Source organism: Zootoca vivipara, chromosome 3 (assembly GCF_963506605.1).
Source record: "Zootoca vivipara chromosome 3, rZooViv1.1, whole genome shotgun sequence".
Taxonomy (NCBI): domain Eukaryota; kingdom Metazoa; phylum Chordata; class Lepidosauria; order Squamata; family Lacertidae; genus Zootoca; species Zootoca vivipara.
Genome location: NC_083278.1, coordinates 36,708,798 through 36,726,859, shown reverse-complemented (window position 1 = coordinate 36,726,859; position 18,062 = coordinate 36,708,798). Strand labels below are relative to the sequence as shown.

The 18,062-nt window shown below is 42.8% G+C and overlaps 1 protein-coding gene across 1 annotated transcript; it reads left to right on the top strand.

The window, feature by feature from the left end:
• Nucleotides 1-1,164: 1,164 nt before the first annotated feature.
• TMEM30A (transmembrane protein 30A) lies at nucleotides 1,165-17,737 on the top strand. Its single transcript, XM_035109588.2, has 7 exons — nucleotides 1,165-1,591; nucleotides 5,967-6,083; nucleotides 6,975-7,082; nucleotides 9,074-9,161; nucleotides 9,788-9,937; nucleotides 10,649-10,855; nucleotides 12,730-17,737. Exons 1-7 carry the CDS (start codon nucleotides 1,316-1,318, stop codon nucleotides 12,921-12,923), a joined length of 1,140 nt encoding a protein of 379 aa, XP_034965479.2. The 5' UTR covers nucleotides 1,165-1,315; the 3' UTR covers nucleotides 12,924-17,737.
• Nucleotides 17,738-18,062: the final 325 nt, after the last annotated feature.

Genomic DNA, 18,062 nt, shown 5'->3' with positions numbered 1-18,062 from the left:
CTCGCTCTATAGCGGGCATCCCCAAACTGCGGCCCTCCAGATGTTTTGGCCTACAACTCCCATGATCCCTAGCTAAGAGGGATGCCTGCTCTATAGGTTGAGGTTTAGCTTTATCCAAGCTAAAACACCAGGTTCTTCATACATTTCTACACCTGTGGAGTGTATACCGTCTGATAGCTGTTTTGCATCATCTGCCTTATGTTTGCAATATCTTAAAGTCAAGTGTTTCTACAATCAGGTCCTTTTTCTATGACCGCAGCAAAGCTATGCTTGGAAGGGCCACTCCCCTCTTTTATGGATTTTTGCCATGCCTTTCTGTTTAACCAGCTGTTTTGTTTTATCCCGTGGCTTTTTGAAATCATCTGATCTCCGTTCGCCAAAAGTTAGTGAAATTTAAAAGGTGACAGAAACCGACTAGCGACAAGATCAGGCTCCCCCAAACTTTGGCCCTCCAGATGTTTTGGACTACAATTCCCATCATCCCTGACCTGTTAGCTAGGGATCATGGGAGTTGTAGGCCAAAACATCTGGAGGGCCGCAGTTTGGGGGTGCCTGTACAAGATGATTGACAAGATGGCTTCTCCACACTCACTATTCCCTCCTAACCCCCGAAGGCTTCATTTTATTCCCAATATGTTATTATTAATATATGCTTCCTACATACATCACTTACACGACACAGTAATCATACTTTTATTCAATTTGAAAAACAGTAGATAAAATAAAGTAAAACTATCCAATATAGTTAAAAAAACAAGCTGCAAACAACACTATTTATGCAAGCAAGGCGTTTCTGCTTGCGCACTATTATCCCTTGCATTACTCAAGTACAATTACGCTCCATGCGGGTCCACTCCTTCTTTCCACCCAGTCGATACCTACTACGCAGGCGCGTCTCCGGCATCGCTTCCGGCCGTCCATCTTGTTAAACCGCTCCCACTGGTTCTTTAACCCTATCAAGACCCGGGCGGAAAGGGGGGAGGCGGGGTGTGAGTCGAGAGAAGAGGAGGAGGAGCTGGAACCAGACTTAGTTCCGGAGTCGAGAGTTACGCGGCAAGTGCGCGTCATCGCTCGGCGCAGGCGTAGGGAGCCTTCGTGCGAGCGATGCGGAAGAGGGCATGCCCAGAAGGAGTCGCTGGCGGCGGCGGCGTTCGGAATTTCACCCCTCCCCACTTTGTTTTGACGTCGTCGGCCTGCTTGCGCAAGCGCAGTCCGAGCTGCTTTTATACCGAGCGAGTGGAGGTTCCGTAGTGCCAGTTCCTGCCGCCTCCTCCTCGCCTCTCTTTAGCGTTCGACCCAGAAGCCCGGACTCTCCATGGCGATGAACTTCAACGCGAAGGAGGAGGTGGACGGGCAGGTTCCCGGGAGCAGCGGCGTGGGGGGAGCCGGGGTCGGGGTCAGCGTGGCCGGTGGGGCCGGAGTCAAGAGCCGAAAGCCCGACAACACCGCCTTCAAGCAGCAGCGCCTGCCGGCCTGGCAGCCCATCCTCACGGCCGGCACCGTCCTGCCCGCCTTCTTCGTCATCGGCCTCATCTTCATCCCCATCGGCATCGGCATCTTCGTCACCTCCAACAACATCCGAGAGTACGAGGTAAGCGGGGGCGGGCAGGGAGGCAATGAGGCGGGTGACCCCCACTTTTGGGGGGCACGCGAGGTCCTCACCCCCTCTTGTCAGAAGGGGAAGGGGGCAGCCCCCCACTTATTGGGAGCAAACGCCGTGGGGTGAAACATTGTAAGCCAGTGAGTGGCATGGCAACAAGGAAACTAACACATTTTGATTTTGGCTTATATATAGAAGCCTTAAAAAGAAAAGAAAAATCCTTTAAATGTCTTCCAACTTTATCCCTTTCGACCTGGAAGAAATATGCCGCCCAACTGGATAGGGCAGGTTTTTTTTTTATCATCGCAGGTCTGACACTGTCAAGCACCTTGGAAGAAATAATAAGCGCTTGTGGTGATGATGATGCAGAGGAATTGATGAGGATGGCGAGGGCACCAAGTAGCGCGTCTGTCTCCAACCTGGTGGTCTCTGGGTGGTGTTGGGATACAGCTGTCAGCGCCCAAATATTGTAGAGAAGAACTTCTGGGTGGTGCCTGGTTGGTGGCTGCAGTGTCTGTGGGAACTTGGGGCTGATTCACGTTTTCTGTCATTTTGGGCTGACTTGTCCAGCGTGTAGGTAAAGCCGTTACCTGGGCAGGCGTATCATGTGTGCTGTTCCACACCTGTGATGTGTTAGCGCACTAGCAGTGCAAGCACCTTGGGCACTGATGAGTTTTATATTACATGGGCATGGGTCATGTGTCGGCTAAACACAAAGAGGCATGTGAGGAACAATTACACAAATAAAGCCTTTACTAACAACCTAAGGCCTGTTTAATTTGTGGCTTTTTGTTCCTTCTCCTAGTTGCTTTATTGGTTTGAGAAGTGTGTGAGGTGTATAGGAACAGGAAAGCTCCATATAATTCCATAAAAACTGTTATGGTTGTACTGCCCCCACCCCTGGCTATTATTCTGAAGAAGAGTTTCAAGGGAAAATGGGTCTTTGAGGGTTAAGTTGGATAGTTTTTAACCATTGTTTGCAGTTCTGTTTTAAGGAAACATATTGGTGGCCTTTCAGAGATAACTCACTATTTCCAAAATGCAATTAATCCAAGGGATGCAAAGGAACAGAAGTGTTTCCATAAAGCGCATATTGAAGATGGACAAAATGCATACAAATAGAAATGAGCAGCAATGTACGCAACTGGTGTATTAAATAGAATGCAAAACTAGAGAAAATAAAAACTGCTTCTGCAATTGGATCTTAACTTTTTATAAAGGAGCAGTCTATGTCATTTCATTTTGGTTATCCTCTTGCTTTGCCGTTTACTACCAAGTTCCTGGTGTTTTGAAATGCTGATTTGGCAAGCTCTGTTGTAGATAAAGCTTGGCTGATGCAGGAGGAAGACAATGCAGGTTAAGCCAGAAGGAAGTACTGAAGATGTGTGTGGGAGATGGAGGGAGAAGAGAAGCAAGAAGTAGCAAGGGACTGGGAAAAAAACATTGGGAAATGCAGGGATGAAAAGGGAGCAATAAGGCCAAAGGCGTCAATGGGTAAAACCAACAATGCAAAAGAACTGATGTCAGGAGAGTGCACTCTTTGAAATAAGTGGGAGGGGGGATACAATTAAGAGGAATTAAAGCCACTCTTAATGGCCACTTAAAACCAATCCTCTTTGTACTTTGATGCAAGTTGAGAAGGAAGGTTTGCCCCCCACAAATAGACACCCAAGAGTGCAAAGTTAAACTATGGAATTTGCTCCCACAAGATATGGGGTGTAGTGCTCCCACAAGATGTAGTGATGGCTTGAAGAGAAGATTCAACAAAATCATGGAGGATAGTTGCTACCAGCAACTTTGGCTATGTTCTCCCTCCACTGTCGGAGGTAGTATACTGTTGTGGTCACGTCCTGCTTTTGGACTTCTTGTAGGCATCTGGTTGGCCATTATGAAAAGAGAGTTGGACTAGATGGGCCTTTGGCCTGATCCAGCAGGATTATTCATATGTTCCTGTTCAGACCACAAAGCCGCACCTTTAGCCCCAATAAAGCTGAAATATTGTGGGCCAGATGCAGACAGTTGACCAGAACTGTGTACTAGACCTGCATAAAGCCTTTTATGTATTATGATAATGGATGCAGGGCTTTCCCACCTTTTTATTTGGGGTGCGTGTGTGTAGGTATAATTGAGGGAGAAATGCCCAGTGAATGTCTTGGCAAATACCTCCTGATTCTATTCAACAGGCATAGAAACCTATAGGAAGCTTCTTTTGTCTTGGACGTAGCTGATCAATGTATAGTTACGACAACTGCATCATTCTGTTTGATCATATCAAGAGCTTAGAAACAGTTGCAGTTCTTCCTACTTCTTCTGTGTGTGTTACTATGTCATTAGGTACAGCAATTAGGCAGGTAGCCCCTATGCAACCAGCATTATTTCTGCACACTGACATAATTGCAGCCTGAGAAAGGCATACTTTTCTGGCTGCACATGGTAATGTTAATTAGTTCTCTGATATTCTGATTTGAGAGTCTTGTTGTGGGCCTCAAATGGACAGCAGTGTCTTGAGAAATTAGCTATTGGGCAAACTCCACTCGACCCGGTGGCTTGCTTTGTATCTTGCAGTGGCTCTTGGTTTGGATGCATTTCATCCCCTCTCCAATATTTCCTGCTTGTAGAAAGTCATGGGTGAATGTAGAGCTTAGGGGAAGTGGCCTTGCTGCAAAATAGGCACCAAGGCTTCTATTTTTAGAATTGTGAAGGTGACTTGAAATGCAAGAAATGTTCATGAAAGGGAAGCAAGAGACTTAAAACCAAACTTGGCATATTGCTTGAAAAAATTGGATGATGGAGAATGCCTCATGAGCTAAAAGTACATATCCCGAGGAGGGTGAGGTGAAGGCAGTATTACTTCTGTTTTCCATTGGATTGTTGCAAAAAAGAAAAGTTGGTTTGCTTTCAAGTGACTCCCCCCCAAAAAGAATCCTTTACCATAAGATGGGGAAGTGGATTTAAACGAAATTCCTCTGGTGTGAGGGGCAGTTCAGGTATGATTCTAGACACGTAAGAAGGTCTTGCTTGCATAATGGCATTCTTCCCTGCTACTTCCCACCCACCCACTCCTCAAAATCTGCTTCTGAAGGCCAAGAGACCTGCTGGAGCAGATCTGAGCTGTGCAAAAGGGATAGGAAAGGGTAGTTGACGTGTGCAGTGCATGATACAGCCCATAATGAATATGCCAAAGTTGAAGAAAAGGATATACAGATGTAGTGGTAGTTTTCTATCAGTGCAGACTTCAAGCAGTGTAATTAATCCAGTCTTCATAGCTTGGGCCAAAACCGGGATACATTGCTAAATGTGCTCTTTTTTTGTTGCTGCAGCAAGCATACATTATTACTGTGGCAAACAAACATTTAAAGGGGGAGCATTGCTATGGTATACATTGATGGTTTGTATGTTAAGAAAGACTATGGAACGACAGTATCAAAATTCTTATTCAGAATATGTAAATTTACCATTCTTTAGGACTAAATACACAGTTGTTTTGCTTCAAACAGAATACATATATAGAAAAAAAATAGGGGACAGATCTCATGTGATGTAAGTTCATAATGGTATTCCTGAACAAATACTCTGTATTGGTCTCTAATTAAGGGAGATATTCGTCTTTAAACTCTGAACTGCTTTAAAACCAAAGACAAGGTTGACATGTACTTAAATGTCCTCCCTTACTCACTGTGTGCTGTTAATAGCTTTCTAAAAATAAGCACCTTTGTTTCCATGTTTAAGGATACAAAGCAAATCTGTCAATATTGAGATGTTGTTAGCTCCAGTACCGTTGCTAAAATGAGACCTTGTTTTAGATTTGCTTTAGGACAAAAATATAATGGACCATAATCATGTGTCCAGTACAGCACAGATTTTCTCCCCTCTCTTAGTACCATCATTTAAGCAGAATAGCAGTCAATGTTTCTGAAAATATTAAAAACCCACTGCAAATATTTTAAGAGTTTAAGGTGTTAAGGACAAAACTAGGAAGTACCATTGACTTGCTGTTTTATATTGTCCTTTCTTGGTAAGACTTGTTTGTGTAGTTCCTTATTTTCCACTAATAATGTAGCCCTGATATTACACCAGAAAACAAAAGTGAAGCTTTCATTTTAAATAAATTATGAAGTGGTGAGATTTTGTCAGTAATTCCAAGGCTGCATGTGTGTCAGCTTCCCAGAGAGAAGCATCTTGGGATAAGCAAGGAATGGATTTTTTAAAAAATTTGGAAGGAATTTTTTTTTTTGTTTCGACTACGTCAGACCAACACGGCTACCTACCTGTAATTACAGCTTTCTTTATGTTTGTGGTTTGGTGTTCTTGTATTTTATAGTAAACTTTTTTCTTCTCTTTATTTTTATCTGTCCTTTCTCTGCAGATTGATTATACAGGAACAGAGCCAGGTAGTCCCTGCAACAAGTGTTTAAATGTGTCCTGGAACAGTACACCTCCTTGCACGTGCACCATACACTTTACACTGGATCAGCCATTTGAGGTTTGTTACCTTATATGTGTGTATATATGGCAAAATAACTGTCTGTCTGTGCTCATGTACATCGCCTAATTGAAATTCTTTCATATCAGCCTCTTTAATTTTCTGCTCTGAGTAAAACTTAGTTGAATACTATTCATGGTAAATGAGAATGGTTTGGGGGAAAAATCTCAACAGCTGGTTTAGTAGTAAGAAGAAATTCAAAATCAAATAAACCAGTGGACATACTGCAGTGGTATTGGAATGTACAGGATACAGTATTATTAACAAAACTCGCTCTAAGACAGTGGTTTTCATCCAGTGTGCTATGGCACCCTGGGGTGCCTTGAATGATGATCAGGCATGCTATGGGCAACACTGACCTCTGTCCCTCTTTCTTTCTTTCTTTCCCTCCCTCCTCTGATGCCCCCTTGCGTCTCTGCCTCCAAAAGGCTTGCACAGCTGTTTAGTACAGCAGTCCAGGCTATAAGCTCTGCAGGTGAATGGTGCCTCTGGGAAGCACCACTCTTTGGGTGGGGGCAGCTCAGAGACCAGGGATGACAGCAGCAGCTGCCCAGAGGACTCCCAAGGAGAGGAGAGAGGAGAGGAAGCTGAGGGAACACTCCACAAGGAAAGGTGTTTGAAAAAAGTGTGAGACGCTGCCAACTCTGCAGACAAGGGGTGACATAACTGGGCTCCTGAGCCTCACAGGGGGTGCCGCAGAAAGAAAGTACTGGTAGTTGGTTAAGGGAGCTGTGGACTCAAAAAGGTTGAAAACCTCTGCTCTAAGAGATTGAAGGTGTAATCCTGTCCCACAATTGCCTCCCACAACCAGATATTCATTGTAGCATTTTTTCATCTAGAGCCACCATTAACTGTGCACATTGGTGAAGCATCTTAATTTGTGTATTGCAGAGCAATGTGTTTATGTACTATGGACTGTCCAACTTTTATCAAAACCACCGTCGCTATGTGAAGTCTCGGGATGACAGCCAGTTAAATGGAGATAACACTTCTCTACATGTAAGTGAAACTCTTTGCATATAATGACATTGTTTCTGGCTTCTGATACATAAAACACGATTGCTTTTTAAACATTAAAGGGAAAATGCACAGATTGTCATTTGGTGTCTATTTTATGTTGTCGTAATTGAACTCTACGTAGGCTTCACTGTTTGACTCCTGTCCACCATCCATTCCCTCTCTCTATGTGTGTTAAATAAGCCTGCAAAAGGTCCCACTTATATGACTGAGAAAACTTAAGAGCTGCAGGTGGAAAAAACGCTGATGGAAGGTGACATTCTCATCATTCACTCCTGTGCTCTCCAGTGAAATCTTGGACTGAAGGGGGGAGAGAGCCCCCTTCCACTGAGAATCCATATGATGGGAATCATCCCCATGTGTTCAATTGATCCCTTAATTTTTTTAAAAACATAATTTTTAGTTGACTTTAAATAGCAAGTTAGGCTGTTTTGGAGCACTGTATCTGTCTGCTGCCTAGTATGCTATACCTGATGTGTAGAAACTACTTCAGAACACTTACTTTCACATTAATTACAGCAATCCAGACTCCCTCTATCCTGTTAGCTTCTTATTGGGTGAACTTTTCCTTATTGGTCTTTGAAAGTATTTCCATGCACTCTTTCTTGGAATGTGCTTGAGAGAACCTCTTACCGCTGGGTGCTAAGGTTGGCTGCTACTGTAACTCCTTGTTTCCTTTGACATCTGATGAAAAGAAAACGGGAGCATTCTATGCCTCACTGACAGTCCAACCTGTTTTTTTTTATTCAATAACCTGATGATAGATTTATAGAAGCAGTTGTCTATAAGAATTTTATTTCTACTTGAAAGATGTTATAGAGTAGATAGTTTGTTTTACTACTGTTTGAATGTTAGTTTTTGAAGTTTTATTTATATATTGTCTTGTGATTGATGTTTATCATAGCTAGGCAAGATATAAATGTCCAGATAAATAAACTGCTTGCTGGGTGTGGGCAGGAAATAGTGCTATTTTTGATGTGTGCCCAGATACTATTCTTCCTTCTTGGTAGTGAGTAGCTACAGCAAAGGACACTTGAGAGAGTGTCAACTCTCTCTCTCTCTCTCTCTCTCTCTTTCTCTCTAACAGTGAGATTGTAGGCTACTCAACATGTCCTTCACAGAGCAAGAATTAAGTGTGATTAGATAGCTATAATAAGATTAGGCAAAGGGGGGGGAACAATGCACTTGCATGACCTCACTCTGCCATGCAGAATGAAGCCTATGTGGGCTGTGTGTTCTTTGGGTCTGTTTAGAAGTGGAGCACCCTCTTTTAAGATGTCATGTTACAGCCACAATTCAGAGAGAGATTACATTCTCATACAGTATTAGATAATTGTCTGTTTTCTCTTATTTACTAGAAGCAAATAGCTGGAATTAAAATTGGTCATTATCTCTGTAATCATTATTTTGGTTACTAGTAGTCAAGCAGCAGGATGTGAATTCATTGCAAATGTAAACATCGTCCAGCTTTTACAGTGTTTGATATACTAGTAGTGTGCCCAACTGCTTTCTCTATAACTTGTGGCTACATTCAAGAGTGGTTACATTAATTTCTTTCCACCTTGCATCCAAGGATCACAGGGCAGTTTACAATATAAAAACACAAAAAGCTTGCCTTCCCAGTTACAATACCCTTCCTAGTACTGTATTCCTTCCAGATATATCCTTAAATCACTAACGATGAAACCCTAGTGCAGCATATTGGCTTTCTCTTTTGTAACTTTATTTATCTTGCAGAACTGGGACTTGTAGCGTTGATTGCAGGCAACTGCTGACTGAGTGCTTCAGAGTTGTTGGCATGTTTGCCAAAGCATTTTGTCCTGTAACTTGAAACCGTATTTTTTATCTTATTTTTTTTTGCAAGGAACCTAAGAACAAGGGTTGTTGTGGTATCGGTTAGGCAGTCTGCTGTGTTGATTATATTTCTGACTAGTGTGTAATCAAGACTTTTCTTTTCTTTTTTTACCAATTAGCACCCCAGTAAGGAATGTGAGCCTTACCGCACCAGCGGGGACAAGCCTATTGCTCCTTGTGGCGCTATTGCCAACAGCATGTTTAATGGTATGATTTTGTAAATATGATATAAATATTGCATTGGATTTTGAATAAAAGCAAGGAGATATCTATTAAGCTCTCATACTTCCCATCAACAGTACATGCACATAGATTGAGACACCTGAAGGGAGCACTGTGCAACCCCCCAGCCCAGTACTGCTGATAGAAGCCTTGTCCACAGCAGTTAGATTTCTTAAGTGTTTACACATCTTACGGCAGGAGTGGTCCTTATCCCAGGTCCAGTCCCTGACATCTCCAGGTTGGGCTGGGCAAGGCTCCTGCCAGAAGCCCTGGAGTGTTGCTGCCAATCACTGCAGACAATGCTGAGCTAGCTGAACCAATGCTCTGACTTGGTACAAAGCAGCTTCCTAAAAATGGCTGTCATGCTAATTTCAGTAAACTGGTTGGCTCTGTTATGTGTCACACTGAGGCTTCAGGGACACGTCAGCAGCCCATGATGTGGGAGGACTTTTAGACTGGGCTGACAGTCTATATTATCTTTCAAGTTATGAGTGTGGGCGTATGTGTAAATAAAGACATGCCATTGCTTGTGTTTTTTGGGTTTCTTTGTTTTTTTAAATGTGAAAATGAACCTTGAAAGTGATGCATGTCTATTTGTTTTTTCCTTCTAGATACATTGACACTGTATCGTATTGAGCGTAATGAAACCAAATATATACCTATTCCTTTGACTAAACAAGGCATTGCTTGGTGGACAGACAAAAATGTGAAATTCAGGAATCCTACTGGACCTACAAAGGATCTGACAATACTTTTCCAAGGTAAAATGATAACACAATGAATTGGTCCATGTATAAGAGAACGTAAAGACTCCAGTCTGGATTGAGACCTTCCTGGGAAGGTATCATTGGGGAGGCTGAAGTAGAAATTGAATTATTTTTCCAGAAAAATAATAAAAGAGTCAATTCTCAGTTTATGTGTGGGTTACAATCCGAGGAGAGTGCATAAAGCCAAAATTGTGTACTATATAGTCAAAACACATTGGGTTCAGTTGTAGGTGGGATTGCCAAAGTCTTTTTTCCTCCGGGTGATGCCCCCTTCTTAATTTTTAAAAGAAAATTTGCCGAGCTTGTAAAGCTGAAGGCACGCAAATTAAATGCCTCTAAGTTGTTAGCTATCCGTAATCTAAGTGTGTTTTGAATGGGATACAGTGTATTGATTAGTACAAGTTGTTGGGAAAACTGTAAACAAAAGTTAGATGTACATTCTTGTATGCCAGTTCATTTATGGGTTTGCTTTGCTTGATTCTCACTCCTTCCAAATGTCTAAAATTTCTATTCAAACAGTTTGTTACTAGCTTTCTTCTTGTTCTGCTAATATATTGATAGCTCTTGTCTCTCTCTCCACCCCACTCCCAAATTATTTCATAGCAACTATGCTTCTGTTTGATTGCTTGGCTTTGTTCCCCAAGGTGCATGTTTTCTAAGAAAAATAATAATCTCATATCAGTGCTTTGCACTTTTGTTTTTAAGGCACAGCAAAACCTGTCAATTGGCCCAAACCAGTGTATGAGCTAGACACGGATGTAGACAACAATGGATTCATCAATGAAGACTTCATTGTGTGGATGCGTACTGCAGCGCTGCCTACATTTCGGAAGCTATATCGCCTTATAGAGAGACCAGATAACTTACGGCCTACTCTACCAGCTGGGAATTATTCCTTGGAAATAGCATACAGTATCCTTTTATTAAAAGGTCTAAGAAATTGCAGTCAGTAATCCTTGTAATCGTCTTTTATTGAATTTTCTGGTAAACCTTGAAGTCATTAAATGCTGTAGGTAACTATTGGTAGCATAGTAGGCAGATAAGAACCATTTTAGGGCTGAATGAAAAATCTACAAAGGTCACAAAGGAGCATACGCAAAATGTCTCAGTCCGCTTATTATTATTATTATTATTATTATTATTATTATTATTATTATTAGGTTGTATTGACAGCAGGGTTGGCTGATCTGTGGCCCTTGGCTTCATGTCAGACGTCCCCTGCAAGTAATCAGTTCAGACCTCTGGCCAGAAGCACCTGTCCTTCCCCCGGCATCCCACATGGAGAGGGGAGAGAAGGGTGTGCCCCTTGCACTCACTTTTTTCCACTTCTGGTCCCATCCACCCCAAGAGAATGTCGTTTTCTACACACCAAATAGAAAGCATCCCTGTATATAATTCTCACACCTTGCGATCTTTACCAAGAATTAGGTCAAACATAAGGTCCTTTGGGGGGGGGGATCCCCATGGCAGACTTCTGCTTCTCAACACCCTCTCCTGGAGTAGAAAACAGTGTCCTCAGTAGGGCAAAGGGGCCAACTTACTGAGGCCTGCTATTCTTTGTGTCAGCTTCATTCACTCTTTGCCACTGTTACTAAAATCTGCAATGCTGGTGTCCCGCACTTTTGAGTAGTTAAATTTGCTCTTTCCTCAGCATTTGCAGCTCATGCAGAGGTGGAATAGAAGGTGGTGACCTTTTTGGTTTGTAGGAAAAGGAACACCTTGATATTTAGGCTGACTGGATGAGGAGGGGCGTTTGAGAGGTATTTGGAGGGACAGCATAACCTTGTGAGGAGGGGAGAGCTCTAAGGCTGAATGGCACAAGGCTATTGAATGGAGAAGGGTGGGTGTATTGAGGAGCTAATTACTGGTTCTTTTACTGGTTTCCTACCAGGTCAAAGCCCATGGGGGTTTTCTTTGATAAATTCTGCATGTGGCTTTTGGAATAGGAGGTCTGGCCATCTATTTTCGTGCAAAAAACAACAGCAACAAAAAAACCTTCAAAAGTAAAGAGACACATAGCTTCGTTGCTGCTTTAACAATAGTCATGGTTCGGATATTATCTACATCAGGGGTCCCCAAACTACGGCCCCCGGGCCGGAAGCAGGCCCAATCGGCCTCCCAATCCGGCCCGCGACGACCCCCGCCGCCCGCTGCCGCCGCCCGCTCTTACGGCGCGCGGCGCAGCGACGAACTGAAAAATCGGCAAAAAATCGCCGAAAATCCTTTGTGCGCATGCGTATGGGCCTCTCCCGACCCAGAAGAGGTCATTTCCGATGCACTTCCGGGTCGGGGGAGGCCCATACGCATGCGCACATGCGATTTTCGGCTATTTTTCCCCGCACGGGCGCGTGTGCGCATGCGCACGGGCGCGCACTCCCCCGCCCTCCGGCCCGCTGCGCACGCACTCCCCTGCCCTCCAGCCCGCTGCGCGGTCGGCGCGGCGGGCACCGACCCACTGCGCGGTAAGTCTGGGGACCCCTGATCTACATCTTTGGTAGCCCCCTCTGCCCGTCAGTTTCCTTGTCTTGAAACTTCTTCAGCCAGTAGACTTGTTTCTGAGTAATTTGCTTCCCTATTTTTTTGTTGGCTCATATTTCGAGTAATCAAGTGCCCCCCTGGCTATCGAGCCTTGACTACGATGCAGCATGTTCTTCAGAACACTTGCTGTTTGTTTGTTTCTAAATAATGCAATTTCCTTCCTTTATGTGCCGATAGGAAGCTTTCTTGTTAGCACTATGATGCCAGCCAGTCATTGTTGGTGAATGTTTTTCCTATACCCGAATCAGATTATCCTGTGCATAGCTTTGACGGGCGAAAACGGATGATCTTGAGCACCATTTCGTGGATGGGGGGCAAGAATCCGTTTCTGGGAATCGCCTACATCACCGTCGGCTCCATTTGCTTTTTCCTCGGAGTAGTGCTGCTAATCATTCATCACAAGTACGGGAACCGGAACAACAGTGCAGACATTCCCAATTAATCCTGCGTCTCCAAAACACATGTACTGCATGTGCATCAAGGCCAGTCCAGAGCGGACACAGCTTTTGAAAGCGCTATCCCTGGTTTAAAAAAAAAACAAGTTGCTTCTGACACAGAATGCATAAGTATATATGAAGCCTTTTGTTTTCCTTTACGGTGGATTAACTTGAAGATAATGGCTATAAAAAAGTTACCTATGTAAAACAGTGCTGCCTAGAGGACTTTTTGAGGCTTGGCCTCTGGCTGGACAGGTGCCATGATGCGCATTTAGTCTTTCCTCACCCAATGCATCTGCTGCTTGTGTGCTTTGTAACATGTCCATACCGTGTATAGACTGCCTGGCGAGAACGTGTTTAGGGTAGAGTAGCTTCACGTTTCAAGGATGTCAGGTGTGCTGGTGCTTTCGGAAGGAGAAGAGGCCTGCCTGGTGGTTTGTTGTTGTTGTTTTGTCACGCATGGTGCGCATGGGCTTTTGTGTTCGCGGCTGAAATGTTTGCTGTATTGCTCTGAGCCCAGCTTCACGTTCAAGCTTCGCCGTATGTTCCAACAGGTGTGCTTGCCATGTGAACATGTGCAGCAGCAAAAGGCTTCTTTGTTACATTAAAGCCGCTTTTTCCCCACACGGAAACAACTGCTGCCTATGCAAGTCTTGCTTTAAATTCTTCCGCGTGCAGCTCTGTTCTATGCCCAGCACCTTGTATGGTCCAAAACTCTTAGCGTGGCTCCTACAGAAATGAAGAGCTTCTGTCTCAAAAGGCAGGAACAGCTGTCTGTATCGGTACAGAAATGTCCATCTTTGGTTAAAAGCAAGGGTTTGACCCCATTTAACATTCCTAATTGGGGAAGAAGCGTTAAATTTAATTCAGGTGGTGTTTGAGCTCCTGAACTCAAACTTGAAGAAAGAAACTTGGAAGAAGTGTCATGCAAGTCTGTTACAGCTTGCTTGCGGTGGGATGTGGGGGATGTCCCCTTCTTGCAAATTTCCACTGAAGTCTTTCCAGATTGTAAGAACCCAGCCCAATGATCTTAAATTATTAAATTGCTATGTATATGGAAGTTATTTTACGTGAAACTGGTTTGTCAATCTGAATATTTGCTATTGAATAAATGCTGTCATTTGTTTTATGAAACAATCCTTTAGCAGAAGTGTCTCAGTTTTGGGTGGCAGTCATGAAAACTTTCAATAGGACTTGAAAAGGGATAATGCAAAAAACTCATCCAATGCCTTTGATCCTTTTGGGAACCAGAAAAATACAGGAACGTTAAGTGCGGAAATAATTATGTAGAAGGATTTTGAAAGCCAAGATCACCCACAGCTGGAAGCACAGTAAAATTCATTTCCTAGAAAACCAAGTGACTCAGAAATGAATATGAAGTCAGTTGTGTTAGTTTACACTACTTCTTTCCTTAAATACACACACTTCCTTGCAAAATTGAATCGTACATACATCTGACTTGTATGTTTGCTGTAATGTGCAAATTGAATACCAGATTTGCTGTAAATACTTGGCAGTGGCTGCCTATGAACTTAATTGTCTAGAACATGCATTCCAATTACTGTAGGGATTTTATATGAATTGGTTTAATCTGAACCAGTAGAACTAAAACATCCTTGAATTTAGATCTCATTATGAAAAGCCATCTGAGGCTTTACACATTTTAACCAGAGGGGTTTTCCCTGTTCCAAACTCAACACTTAATGAGATACCTATTTTATTTATTTAAACATTTGCTACTTGCCCATCAACCATCTCAACATTGTTTATCCTCTGCCCATTAAAAACATTTAACAATCCAAAGTTAGAACAGTGAGATCAATGCAAATTACCACTTAAAAATCAATACAAGCAGCACAATTCCTTCTAAAAATGAGTTTTAAAAACAGCTGACAATCTGTTTATTTCAGCCCTTGGAACAAACAGTCCTAAAAATCCTGGGAAAATAAAAAGGTCATCTGGCATTGCAAATAATTTGGTGTAGCCATTAGACAAACCTTGCTAGTGAGAGCATTCCGTAACTGGGGTAGCCACCACCAAAAGGGGTATCTTCTTGGTAGACACCTGCCTCACCTCATTTGATGGGACAGGCTGGAGAAGGGCCTCTGGTAAAGATCTGAAGGTCCAGAGAGGTTTGTATGAAAATCCTTCAGAAAACCTGACTCTATCAGGTCTGTTCCCCTTGAAACCAGTGATGTAGACAGAGCATGTCTACCCAGTTTGCACCAGTTTACCCCGGTGCCTTATAACTTGCTGTCATGTTAATAAAATCTCAGCTTCAGTGTTTGATCATGTCTAGCTCCAGTGATCCTTTTTTGTACCTATCAAAATCTGCAGCTGTCTCAAACATCCCTATGGAAAAGCTACTGGCTGGCTTAACCCAGTAATAATAGCATTGGCAAAGCTCACCTGGGGCAACTCAGTTGGTAGAGCAGCAGGTGTTTAATCTCAGGGTCGTGGGTTTGAGTCCCATGTTGGGCAAAAAGATTCCTGTGTTGTTGGGGGTGGACTAGATGATCCTTATGGTCCCTTCCAACTCTACAGTTCCGGGAAGGCAAATTCTGAGACGTATTATACGTAAAGTACCTTGGAATATATATTGATCAAGAGCTTTTTAGCTCTAGAACAGGCATGTCAAACCTGCGGCCCTCCAGATGTTTTGGACTACAATTCCCATCTTCCCCAACCACTGGTCCTGCTAGCTAGGGATCATGGGAGTTGTAGGCCAAAACATCTGGAAGGCCGCAGGTTTGACATGCCTGCTCTAGAACAAGGCTGTAAGACGAACTGCTAAATTTGGCAATGAAAAACCTCATTGGAACAAATTTGTTAGCAGCTGACGTTCCTATTTCATGTTGACTACATCTGACTACAGCCACCTCCTGAGAGTTATTTCTAGACAAAGCTGGGAAGGGTTAGAGTTCTTCTGCTGTCACCTGTCCAACAAGAACAGGGCTTGGTTAAACAGGTACGGTGATTTGGCATCTGTATCTCCATGACTGGCGTACTTTGAAACCTGCTTCCTGTTTAACCACATGCCACTCTTAAAGCAGATTTAACTTGGGTTATCCAGTTAGTCTTTTATAGAGCAGAATTACTGTGTGTTGCACAAGCAGGATATTGTTCTTGTCACAGAAATATTGGTCAGCAGTTAGTCAAATGATTTCTTTCCAAATTCCCTGCTATCCAGCATTTAATCTTGCTCCAACGCAAAGCACCTGCTGTTCATGGCAAGTAACTGCAGAATAATACTGACTTCTTTCTGAGTCTTGTGTTTGCTTCACATATGGGGAAGAAAAAACCTAGAAGACAACCCAGAAACCAACTTCCAGTAACTCTGTTGTAGTCTATGGGCTTAATTAACACTTCAGCTCGAAAGTCTGTTGGTGTTGTGGCATCAGTGTCTTTAAAGCAGCAAATTACATAAAAGCTGCCATTCTAATTTGTTGTACCTTCTGTAGAAAAGATGAATAACAAGTTCCCTAAAGGTAAAGGTAAAGGTAAAGGGACCCCTGACCATTAGGTCCAGTCGTGACCGACTCTGGGGTTGCGCGCTCATCTCGCATTATTGGCCGAGGGAGCCGGCGTATAGCTTCCAGGTCATGTGGCCAGCATGACAAAGCCGCTTTGGGCAAACCAGAGCAGCACATGGAAACGCCGTTTACCTTCCCGCTGTAGCGGTTACTATTTATCTACAGTACTTGCATTTTGACATGCTTTCGAACTGCTAGGTTGGCAGGAGCTGGGACCAAGCAACGGGAGCTCACCCCGTCACAGGGATTCGAACCGCCGACCTTCTGACATAGCTGCCAAGTTTTCGCTTTTCTCGCGAGGAAGCCTATTCAGCATAAGGGAAAATCCCTGTAAAAAAGGGATAACTTGGCAGCTATGCCTTCTGATCAGCAAGCCCTAGGCTCAGTGGTTTAACCACAGCGCCACCTGGGTCCCTACTCTACAAGTTCCCTACTCTAGTTTTAATAGAGACTGAGGGAAATGCAGGATTACCTTTGTTCATTTGAAACAGACACAGCTGCTTGAATTGGTACAGTAAGTTACCCCATTGTATACGTTGCCTCACACATTCATTCTAAGAGGTTTTGGGATTTTAATGGATGGAAATCAAGACAAAAGGCTTGAATGAAGCAATGTGAGATATGATTATTTTAGAGATCAAGGTACTAGTTGATTTTGTTCTTTGTAATTTGAGTCAACCATTAAGTAAATATTTTTAAGAGTTCTAACTTGCTGCTGATCTAATTGGCTCCATTGTTTGGCTGTTTTTAAACAAGTGCCTTAGAAGGAAAAATACAATTAAGAGTTACCCATCTTCAACTCCATGTGGCTGCCCACCTCCCCTTGAGGTGTACAATGTTCTTGCTAACAAATGATTAGCCCTGGTTTCTTCTTCCTATTTCTATGCTGTGAAATTTTCACCATGTCTGCAGTTGGTACTAACCACAACTCCCGGTGTTCTTAGCTACCGTTGTGCATAAATGTGTTACTCATGAGAACTGTACAGTCAGCACATGGGTACTAAAGACACTGCTTATGCCCTAGTGAAAGGCAGGCTGTAGTCTTCAAATCATTAAGATAAGCATTATAGCAAAGTTTTCCTGGATTCTCTTCAGAGAATCAGTTTCCTTTCCATTTCATTCTAAATTAATATCCATTGCAACCCTAAAATGTTCTGTTAAGTCAAAATAAAACTACCAGACCAGGAAAAGTAATTCTCATTTTTATATCAGAAATAACTTAATGGTCAGAGCAAAAAAAAAAAAAGTACAAAGATGAATTTATTACGTTGAATAGCGCATCAGACAGAATGTGAGTGATAACTAGAAGCAATTTGCATTTGCTGGGAGAAGTCAATTTTTAAAAGTCTGCTAATTTGATACCAAGCATTCCTTAGGAAAATAGTAATATGAAAAATTCATAACAGTAATTAGCATATTCATATAACAGGATGTGAAAAATAAACCCACCAATGAGGTTATATATTTTTATTGGCAGGAGTTTAACCCCAGTAAAAGGATCATATCATCTGTTTTGTTTTCTCACAGTTAATGGTAGTGTAATGTCACAACATTCAAAATGTATTTCAAGTTGTGTTAGTAATGATGCTTGTTAACAGTCATTGGGGACAA

What these genes read in the sequence shown, in the direction of transcription:
- TMEM30A (XM_035109588.2), top strand. Translation starts at nt 1,316, where the DNA reads ATGGCGATGAACTTCAACGCGAAGGAGGAGGTGGACGGGCAGGTTCCC. An exon ending in GAGATAACACTTCTCTACAT is followed by an intron (nt 7,083 to 9,073) that starts GTAAGTGAAACT and finishes TTTACCAATTAG; the next exon opens with CACCCCAGTAAGGAATGTGA. An exon ending in TTCCTTGGAAATAGCATACA is followed by an intron (nt 10,856 to 12,729) that starts GTATCCTTTTAT and finishes TACCCGAATCAG; the next exon opens with ATTATCCTGTGCATAGCTTT.